Raw genomic sequence first — 11,420 nt, 5'->3', positions numbered from 1 at the left:
AGTATTTCACAATGGCCCTCTGAATCTGAGAACTCTCTCTCTTGTTTAAAGAGCAATTCTTGAATTTTATTAGGTGTGTTGTCAATAAGCTTTGTAATTGTGGTAGTGTCCAAACATCCTTTCTGAAGAGTTATTATGTCTATGAACATCTTGATCACATATTCTATATTGGCATTCAGTTTACAATGCATAAATGTTTACTTTGAACCCTTTCCATTTATCATTTATTTTCCTCTTTTATAAGGCCATTTGATATACCAAATCCAGTCCTGATTTTTTTGAGTCCACTTCATTATGATTGTCATCAGCAGACTGTTTAGCACTGAGGTTGAGTTCCAGAGGATTGTAAGGCTGTGCTTCAAAGGCTAAAAACAGCACTGAATAACATGAAATCACAACACTAAAAAACAGAACAAACTCATACCCTCTAGAGTTTTGATTTGTGCAACCTTCTACAAGCTCTCTAGCATACATATCTAATGTATTTATTTCCTCATTCTCTGGGCTCAGTGTTTGTTTCTTGGTATTCTAAATTCAACCTGAAAAAACATGAAATAGCAAATGCAAACAAAACAAAGGCTGGTTGATATGTAGCATACCTTTATTGTCAATAATTGATGCTTTTTCAATTCTGAGGCACAAGGCCTTACACCTTCTGTTGAATAAACGTGTAGATTTGTTGGTGGTTTATGTGGCATATACAAAAAAGACATAAAGATCGAATCATCCGTGGCAGAATTGTGTGCACAGTTCCCCATCTCATTAGACAAGTGCACACATTAGATTATAGCTTCCAATACTAGTAATTAAAAATGAATAAGTGAATTACTGCATTGTTCTTTGAACATGGGCTATCCTTCCCTCCCCCTCTGCCTATGGACTTAAACAGTACAGATAGGCCCAATTTAATTTAAATTATACATCACATATTTCGAAAACGGCAATTTTTTCCACTACATATCAAAAAGTCATCACAATTACATGATTTTATTTTCACATTTTGTCTCCAAAAAGGTAAACAAATACTAGTAGGAAATTTGCACAAAAATGTTCTTAAAAAATCATTAAAGTGTTAAATAAGTCAGATATTGAATTTGCACATTTACAAGCACAACACTTTAGACATTAGTAACACAGAGTAATGGTTTAGACCATGCCTTACCACATATATGTGAATAAAGCTATTTGTGAAAGAGTTCGTAGCAGCAGCATAGGGACTTTGCTTTACATGGTGCCTATAGTCATTTTTGAGGGAGTATATCACTCAGAAATTGATAATACAATTGTTATTTCTGAATAATGCAAGAAGAGCAAAAAAATGGATAACCTCGAAAATTTCATTTTTAAGAAGTTGACTTAATAGTTAATTTGCAACATGCAGAATTGTAAGATTAGGGCCACAGTAGGCATATGTATTTGAACAACATATATTCAAGGTGTGTTACTTACTAACTTTGAAATATAAAATTGTCATATATGTTATTGCTAAGAATAATGTTCCTTCATGGTACCACAAAATAACCTCTGTGTACATAACTAGGAGAGTCTGATGAATGCAAAAACATATATAAAGTGTATAATAAAACATATTTACAAATACTGTGCACATATCTTCATTTAATGCATTTAACCTGTCATATTATTATTTCACAATTGTTAATACATTCCTAATTATATATCATTATTATTTTTGATTGAATTATGCAGATGTAAAAGTTTGTGAGAGTGGGACATGGATTTTCAAATTAAATTATCCATGTTAGCTGTAGTGTTTCAATTTTCAATGAGGGGCGGGATGGTGAAGTGCGTTTTTTTACTTAGACACAGGTGTTAAGTCCTGGCATAAATGGAAGAAGTTGGGCCTTGCATAAAGTTATTGACCCAGACCCGGCAAGACTTCCGATAGGCCTGCACACCAATGACTGTAAGAGCAGTGGTGTAACACAGGCTCCCACAGCACCCGCAGTGCGGGGAGCGCCAAGCTCCAGGGGGCCCCATCAGCACAGTACTCTGGCAGGAGAGCTCCAGATTTAGTCCAGAGGAGGCCCTACCCCATACCTTGTAGGGGGACCCCCTTAAGTTTCCCTACACAAGTGTGAAAGAGCAAGGCTCTTTGTTGCAAATGCTCTAGCTTATATTAGAAAAGACATTTGCAATACACTGACCATGTTCAAATAAACAGAGTGATCCCGAAAAAGATTATACATGCAAAAACAAATTTGTATGCCACCCCCGTAGCTCTGCTTATAAAACTCAAAATACGGGTGAACTGCGATCTCCTAGACACCTGAGCATGTATTACATTACCACAGCACTTTATCCTGGTCCACACTGGGTGCACCCTGATCAGGTGGGCCTGTCCCAGACAGGAACCATGCCCATGGTACAAAAATATATATGTGCTGGCCCCACCTCAGGTGCAACCACACGCCTGTACTTGGGACAGCACAGCATTGCTAGATGTACAAGTGGTTGCAGACCACAGATCTATCTTTTGTAGCAGGGGGACTTTCATGAGTCAACTGTAGGAGCTGAACTCATCAACAGGCAGGAGCAGTGTATGACTGTGCCAGGCAGCTGAGTAATTAATATGGGGTCCCTAATGCCTTGTACACCACCCCAAAAGACAACTTCATAAAGACGTTCTACTTGCACTACTTTCTGGTCACAAAATGAGCACTAATTCGAATGATATTGAAAAAAGGGCCTCACAAACATCTGCAGCCTCTTGTGTAAAAAGGAGGTGCCACATGGGCATTAACAAATAGGTGCAAACACATATTGCACCCCATGCTTACTTCCGTATAACATACAGCCTCTGGTAATACAGCTATCAAACAGTATGATGGACAAGACTCTTCATCTATAGAAACGTGCAACTATGCGAAAATACCTATGCTCCTCTGCCACAAACATTCTTAAAATAGTGACTGCAGCGAAAACAACACATGCTTATGAGGAAAGAATACACCCACTACTGGATGTAATAAAGATATATTAGCCAAATGTTTCTAGCAAATGAAAACAAGACAACCAAAGAAGAAATGCTGTAATATACATATCCATTGCCTGGCTAATAAAGTCCAAGATATAGCAACAGAAATGGTTGGAAATGCTCCAACAACAAATACAAAAACATGACATTCAAAATAAACATACATATGACAAAAAATATGAGAATATGTGCAAACTGTTCTGATTAATAACAAATGTGAAAGATGTTACAATTATGGCAGTACCTAGTCTTTGTCAAAAGATCAAGACAACACTTACAGTTCTGTTTTTTACATTCAGTGCTGTAGTACTCTATGATTCACTGGTGTTTGACTACATGTGGTACTGCACCACTTTATTTGAAGTTCATGTGATTTGTTTCTTAGCGGCAGCTACTGAAAGCATCTGGTCCTGTATCCTCCAGTTTCTGCCTCTACATGCTTGATCTAATAACCAAGAGCTAGTGCTGATAGTGCCACCACCACTATTAAAAGGATCATCTTAATTAATTAGTGGATTAACGTTGTTGTTCTGTTTACCAAGTTAACTCATTGGGCCTCATTTATGAGGCCTTGCGTGAGTTTTGCGCTTCCGATGCGTCACTTTTTGTGACGCGTCGGTGGCGTAAAACTTGCCTCCTGATGCGCACTATTTACAAAGTGACGCATCTAAGCAGATGCGTCACTTTGTAAACCCCTGCGCTACATTATACCTTCGTCAGGTATAATGTATGCAAAGGGGGCGTTCACACGCAAAAAGCCTCGTAATAGTGACGCAGTGAAATCTATGAGATTTCACTGCGTCACTTTTAGGACGCTGTTGCGTCAAAATCTTGCGCCTGCCTCACAGCAGGCGTAAGACTGACGCAAGCCCTTTCACATGGGGCTTTCCCCATGTGAAAGGACGCATTGCTGGAGTTGCGTCACTTTTGTGACACACCCCAGCAATGCGTGACTTTTGCGCTTACAGATACGTCAGAAATACTGACGTATCTGTAACTCCTTGCGTCATGATGCGTCATATTATAAATATGACGCATCAATCATGTCGCAGAGAGAGCACAGTGAAAAGTGACGCATCACTGTTTTCACGCAGCGATGCGTCACTTTTCATAAATAAGGCCCATTGTTTCTTTCTTCTAAGCAGATTTGGAATTGTATATTATTTATCAAGCAGTCTGGATTGGCCATTCCTTTGCACTTGGAACTGTTAATGGTGTATTCATTCCACATGGATTATATGTATTTTATTTATTTGGATATGGAATGACGATACTTAGGAATGCCTGGCAGAGGGAACAAAAGCCATAATGGCAGCATTTGACACAGTCGCCCATCTGCCTCGCTTTCTGTCTGCTATAGCGCCGGGACACCCCGTTGGGGTAGCTGTGCTCCTAATAAATGACTTATTATTATTAAGTACAGCATACTAAAACGAAAAAAAGTTTTTATCTACAAAGTATTGTGTGCAAATACATGTATTTGCTTCACAGTGATTTATGAACAGTAAATACTTGTGTATGTTTCATTAACAATTTTTGACAGTCAATTCAATACATTTACTTCAAAAGTATAGAGATATGTAAGAAAGGCATGAACAATCATGAATATGCTATGTATTGCCATTGTATAAAAATCTAAAAAGCCTTTTGACTTGTCTTTTACCCTTGTCCTTCCTATTATTCTGGATATATATATGATTACTGACAAATGCAGTTTTACCTAAATTCACTATCTTTCTAGTAGACAGCTCTTAAGTCTATTCTCTAATTCAAAGCAAACCCACATTGGAGTATTTGAATGAGCCTTTGTTTATTGTTTAAGGGTAGTTCAACTTTCCAAATTCCCCTCAACCTGTGCTGTGAGTCACATAGTCCTATTGCTTTGTCATGAATTCCTCTTCACATTGTCAGGTGCTAGTCTTCTGTTACATACACTCGAAGGGTGTGTCTGCTGAATACCGAGAAGAAAACATTGTGGGACCTTACCTAATTCCACGTAGATGTACCTTGACTATATGTATATCTTAAAGGTACATAAATGTGGAGTTAAGAACAGTTTATCTATATCTCCCCTATATACACCTATTGCCATTTCGTTCCTCAATATGTTGTCCACGATATTAGTGTATCACTATATTCCTATTCTTGATATTTTAACTGATGAAAACAATGATATACAGTTATTAAAAAATACCTACCTTTCATCCACTTTCAGTTACAGTGCTTGTAGGCTTCTTTTAATCTCCTTTATTGTTTAATGTGTTTATGACCACTGTCTGAGGCTGATCAAATATATGAATATAGTGACCTTCTAATGAAGAAACAATTACTGAAAGCTAATTGTGTTTTCCTCAATTGGACAACATAAAAAGTTGAATTTATAGGTCTTGTCCATCACATGTAAATGTGGATTGCCCTCTGTCATGCAAAGAGTAACTGAGGGAGCTGAACCTCAGAACAACTACAGAAATATAAGAAACAAGGGACACCTTTGTGCACCATTTAGCTGCTACAAACTGGAGCATAACAGTATTAAACCAGTACACATCATAGAAAGATCTTAAAACTAGGATAAATGTAGACAAGACAGATTGTGAGAGAATCTGTAAGACAGGGATTGCTTATAAGCATATCTAAGTGAGTGATCTAGATTTTGACAAATAAATATGTATCCATAAATAGGTATTATTTAATAAATTGTGGGTGTGTTTCTATTTCCAAGCAAAGCTGTCTACGGTTCATGCACTAACTCAGAACAAATTGGAGTGAAATGTATGCTCTTTCAACAATATAATTGCTAAAAATTAACAACTGTGGATCACACAAGTCCACATGTATGATATGCCCTATGATGTAAATATATTTTCCTCTTTGTTTGATCATACGCCTTAAACTTAGAGCCTTATTCAGAATTGAAAAATTGAGTAATTTGAATACATCCTCTTTCCAATTGCGTAAATATTAAAATTTGATGTGAAATTATGATGTTTTATATAATTCCCTACTACAAATAATATGCTTTAGTTTGTATTAAACAAGCAGAAAATATATTGGAAATTGCCAAACTCATATTAAATAACTATATTCTGATAACAGCGATGTACAGAAGCCTTCCATTATTAACACCATGTTGAATGCAGACTCTAATAGTAGGATGGTTATACTATTCCTTAAGCTGGTGAGACCTATTACTTCGCCGAAAGTCAAGTGGGATCAGATTTAATCACTGAGATTTTTTATCAGAGAAACCTCAATTGATGAACAGGGATTCTAGTTAAGTCTCATAATGGCACATTAGCATGACATTTTACTCATACATCTTGGCAATCAGCATTATAGTCCTGCTATATAAAAAGGGAGCTGGGATTGACCAGCCAATTAAAGACCAATTTCCGTTTTGGACTCAGTGGGCCAAGTATTGCTCAACCATTTACAGGGTTGGGTAAACACAGAGGATATCCATTGAGATGCCCGAGCTGGTTTTAGAAGAGTGTTAGGTACATTTGACGAGAGCCCACATATTCTTTAAATAAAATATGTTGATAAAACAAGTCCCCCTATATCTGACCTCTGTTGGTTTAAAACAACTATCAGTTTGGTCATTAGGCATAAACCTTTGAACACACTACAACCACTGGAGTCAATCAGTCTCTATTAACAGCTATTTAAGGCCTTCACATGACAACAATGGTCTGTGTCACTATGGGCAATCTGGAAAATGCACTGATAGTTTTGTTATTGATCAGACGTTTGTCAAAGCTGTGCAGTGACTCTCTGTTATTTTACTTTTTCCTAAATGATGTTGTGGCATTTATGGAGAACTCCAACTGTGATTCTCCAAAAGTGCTTAGCACAAAAATGCCCATTCTCCTCTACGCAGAAGCTACTATCATTGAGCGAGGGTTTGGAGCACAGGTTTCTTGATAATGTTGTAAGTGCTTGTAGGAGGAAGAGGCTGATTATTACAATTTTAGAAATGAAAGTCATGACCATCAAGTGTGTCCTCTCATATATGGAAATCGTCAGTGCATAGGGTGTATCTTGCGAGAGTAACATTGATTACTTAGATATTTACTTACACAAGAAACTTGATTTACTCACTTATGAAGAACACGCTACTATTACACATAAACAAACCTCCTTTGCAGTCTTGTGTTCAAACTGAAGGTTTTATAGTGAACCAAAAAGTGTAACTCTACAAGTATGTCGGCAAAGGTGGTAAACAAATCTCTATATGGTGCCGAGTAATGCTTTTTATGATATATTCATTGCGTTCTTTTTAATTATGAAATTAGCTGTAATAATATGTTTTATTATGTCAAAATTGTTGAAAGTTTTAATGAACTAAACAATAAATCTACTGCTGCTACGATATGGTGCCGAAATCTGCAGCCATAACAGGGTCAAGGAGATGCATGTAATGGAAAATAACTTTCTACTCTCCTTGCTAAAGTTAAGACCTGCCCAATTTGAAAGCAAAGATGTGAGAAACGTGCACAAAAGTAGTGCATCCTATCCTTTAAATTATTCATTTGCTGCTTGGTGGCATCGACGTCTTGTGCACTGGCTACTAAACTAAAAGTGTTTTACAGATGACTGTATGTAAAAAAGTACATAACTGCAGTGGTAGAAAATTTGTATAAAAAATCTGAGCATGTTTACGCAGATGATACAAAATCTGACGTCTGAAAAACTTCCAAAACCACAAACGTCCCTTGCTTGGAACCTAAAATGTCTGCTTGACAAACTAAGTTTAAAATGGTCTGTGATTTTATAGATTAGATAGCAAAACACTGTTTCTGCATGGCCTGTTTTGGGATGAAAATCCATTGCCTTCAACAAAATGTACGCCTCAACTTGAAGATAATGAAAGCGAGGTGACAGCAACCTAACAACATATTAGGCCGAACCCCCAAAATAAAGAGTATTCATTAAGATGACACCACACCCCTCATCTTTAGGCAGGCGTTTACGACTTCAACACAAATTAAACAGCTTAAGAATCAGCAATTATGCCATTATATTCTCTTTTGATTGTATGGGGGTACACTAAGGAACTCATTATGAGGTCCCCCAATACAGGTGTGTTAATAGCGCACCAACAGAACTAATGATATTGCGTGATGCTAAACTTCAGGTGTGGGGACTTAATGGAGATTTGTGGTTGGGCCATGACGGCCCACTCTGCAATTACGGGTCCAATTAGCTGGTAATTCCTCGTTTTTCATCAGTCCAAGTCTCTCGGGAAATAATGAGAGGAAACATCGGAGGTAACTTCATTAACTTCATTAGCATCTTCCACAGGATGCTGGTATTAGCTTTGCCAATTACTGGGCTTAAAATGTGGGCAACGTATATTGTTGTTTGACCACGTTCTAAGCATTTCTGAGCGAACCTGTGGGCAGTGATGAGGCAGATGGGGAGAGCAGGTGTACATGGAAACATTTGAGGAGGAACATTGAAAGGATGGTTGCTCACAAATGGCTTAGCGTTATCAATTTTTCATAAATTTGGCATAGGGCAATAATACGGAAAGGTAATGACGAGTTGCTCATATTTGCATGAAAAACGAGAACAGTGAGTCCTTAGGCCATGATAATGAAATAAACCAGGAGCACAATTAGCCTTTTTGGACATTTGTGGAGTTCTGCACCAATTTTTGTTTTATGGAATTAGCCATAACTGTCCACTTATTAAATATCTTTTGCATGCGCACAATCAAGCAGAAGAGGGAATTTATTTTGTCCATGAGCATACTCCATCTTAGTGAAATAATGTGCCAAAGGTCCTGCGGGCATGCAAAATGTGTGCCAAGGTAAAGTGGAAAACATTTATTTAATGTCATCTGCCTTTCCGTAGGCAGAAGGGGTCCCTGTTCTCGTTCAAATGCACATGAGAAAGTCCCTGAATTGATAGTGACAGTGAAGCCAGTGCTATGCTGTCACTAAATATGCAAAGGCACCATTCACCCTAACCCTTGATGAGGGCTCTGAAGATATCTTCCCAAAGGAATGGGAAGATCCACAAACAATATTGAACTTTACATTATTTTTCTGTTACAATATCATGTGCAGAATATCTACTATCACCACATTGTCAAGGTAAGTATAAGTATAGATGTACTATTCTGTACTCCACATCATATACATTGACAATACTTTGAACTGATACAGGAGACGGTGCTGTTTTTAGGTCTGGCTTGCTTTCTGAATTACCTATTGCTACTAATACTTTCAAACATACACAGAGTGTGCTTTGGCTCTGCCCAGAGAAGTATATTTGTATCTCACTTCATGCTATTAGCTGTTTTGTGTATCATTCCGCCTCCTATGGCTTGATTACATCAAAGTCTGTTACGGAGTATTTTATATCTAAAAATAAACTAAAGCATCACACAATAAATTCTTCATCTTAAAAATGGATTGTATACTTTAATAGTTTTTTGCTTTGTTTTTTTCACTGCAACAAGTTTTTTATGTTTTAGGTCGAATTGAATCCGGAACAACTGGTGTTGCTAATGCTCTTTAATTATTAGGCTATATAACACTGGTTTGTGCATGATACACCTTCTGCTGGGGTCAGCTACAAATCAATGCCATGCATCTTTCTAAAACATGGCCCCATTTGATAGAAATTAACCTGTAGAGGTGTGTGTCCATTATGCTATTACTGTGACCATTTGCATACGCATATGTTAAAAGCTAACGTTTTCCTTTGAAGGAATTTCCTAACGTTTCAGAATATATTCAAACTGTGTTTTGTTTCCTAGGCATGAAAATAGCTGCTGAACTATCAGTCTCTGAGTATAGTGGAAAGGTCAACTGATCTGTATGATAAGACAACATCCAGTGCATGATACAGAAATATATTACAGTCACAGCTTTGTGAATACCACCTTAAGGATATGAAAAGGACATTATAGCTCTCTTCATAAACATACATTAGAAGCGATAATGGTCTGGAATGTTTACATATTAGAAACAGATCTATACAACACAATGCCTTCCAAAAAATCCCAAGTATAAAAGTTTTACAGCACATTATACAAACAGTGTTTTTCTAAAGGTCCTAGAAAACATGTACCAATGTCACAATATTCCAAGAAGTCAACACTTGAAAATACCATACAATAAAGTTCTATAAGCAGTTACTTACATAATAATTAAAAAAACACTTTAAACATGTATACAATGTTCACTTTAAAATTAACGTGTTAATACGTTTGTGCAAAACAAGCGAGCTTCTAAAATTAAGTGGTGTCTCGTTTATATTTTACATAAAAAAAGAAATGGCGCTTCTTTCAGAAGTGTGTCTCCTTTTCTGTGATGGCCGATATGTTTCCGTCACCTCTCAGTTTAGCCTCGCAGTCGTTCACTGTACTGGTACATGTTCCTGTCGCAACTTTTCCTCTCATCTTCAGGTCTGGGCTTGGCTGTATCAGTTTCTTTAATTTCTGTCAATTGTGATTAAAATAGATTTAGAAACATTCCTTATTGATCACATGTAAAGTCACAATGATCATTAATCACCCACCGTAAAGCGTTTCTAATCTACCTTGGTCAAATGTTGATAGCATTCTATTAGAACTATTCTGTAGCAGTGTCTGGAAACGTAAACCTGTATAACATATTAGAGAAGTGGTGCCTAATCTCAGGAGAGTGTCAACAACACAAACAACTTAATCTAAAGAAAGAAAGATGTGAAAAGTGATGAGTTGGATTAGGGAAATTGAAACCGTTGAGATATCTAGCTTCTGGTGTTCCCCAAAATATTATGGAATTAGGAAAGTACCAACATAGTACAGAGTCTCCAGTGTGTTTGCGAAACTTGGTCTGAGTATTTCACCACCAAGTCCATTGTAAATTGGCACCAAAAATGCATCACTGGTGCAAACGTTAAATGTCATGCTTGAGCTGCAGTGTAAATGTGCACTATCTACATATATGATAACAAATGTCTGGCTTTCAGGATCAACATTGTGCTCTGGCTGGCTGCAGTTTAAGAGCACTGCACTGATACATGGCAGAGATAAGTGCCTTTGAATGGAGGAAGATCAATTCTTATATTTTAGGGAAGAGAATTAACCCTTTAAGTGTGGTAATATGGAATACGGAGTGGTAAGAAAGAAAATGATACATTCATTTATGAAACTAAACAAAATTGCCCATTGTGAACTCCACATAAAATCCGACTCGCAAATGCATTATCAGGCAAGCTCTGAGACCCAGGCCTGTGGTTACTAATTAAGAGGTCACAGGTGGGATGACCCGTAGCTGGCAGATAACCGCTTGAAGAGGAAACCATAGCTCAATCCTATATATAGGTGCAACAACATTACGATATTCTAGGAAAAATAGCCCCAATAAAGCACATATGGCCGGAGGGTGTATGCACATTTCTAAAGCAACATAAAGTCAGAGGCCAC

At 37.3% G+C, this 11,420-nt stretch overlaps 1 protein-coding gene across 1 annotated transcript in view; it reads right to left on the bottom strand.

The window, feature by feature from the left end:
* Positions 1 to 583: 583 nt before the first annotated feature.
* The window catches only part of SLC6A11 (solute carrier family 6 member 11), a 763,151-nt gene continuing 752,314 nt past the window's right edge, over positions 584 to 11,420 (bottom strand). The window contains exon 15 of the mRNA XM_078661403.1: positions 584 to 10,448. Coding sequence (XP_078517529.1) covers positions 10,296 to 10,448 — 153 coding nt within the window. The 3' untranslated portion in view covers positions 584 to 10,295. The remainder of the gene's footprint in view (positions 10,449 to 11,420) is intronic.

Source organism: Lissotriton helveticus, chromosome 9, assembly GCF_964261635.1.
Source record: "Lissotriton helveticus chromosome 9, aLisHel1.1, whole genome shotgun sequence".
Taxonomy (NCBI): Eukaryota; Metazoa; Chordata; class Amphibia; order Caudata; family Salamandridae; genus Lissotriton; species Lissotriton helveticus.
The sequence above is the reverse complement of the archived record's forward strand: the minus strand, read 5'-3'. Positions and strand labels throughout refer to the sequence as shown.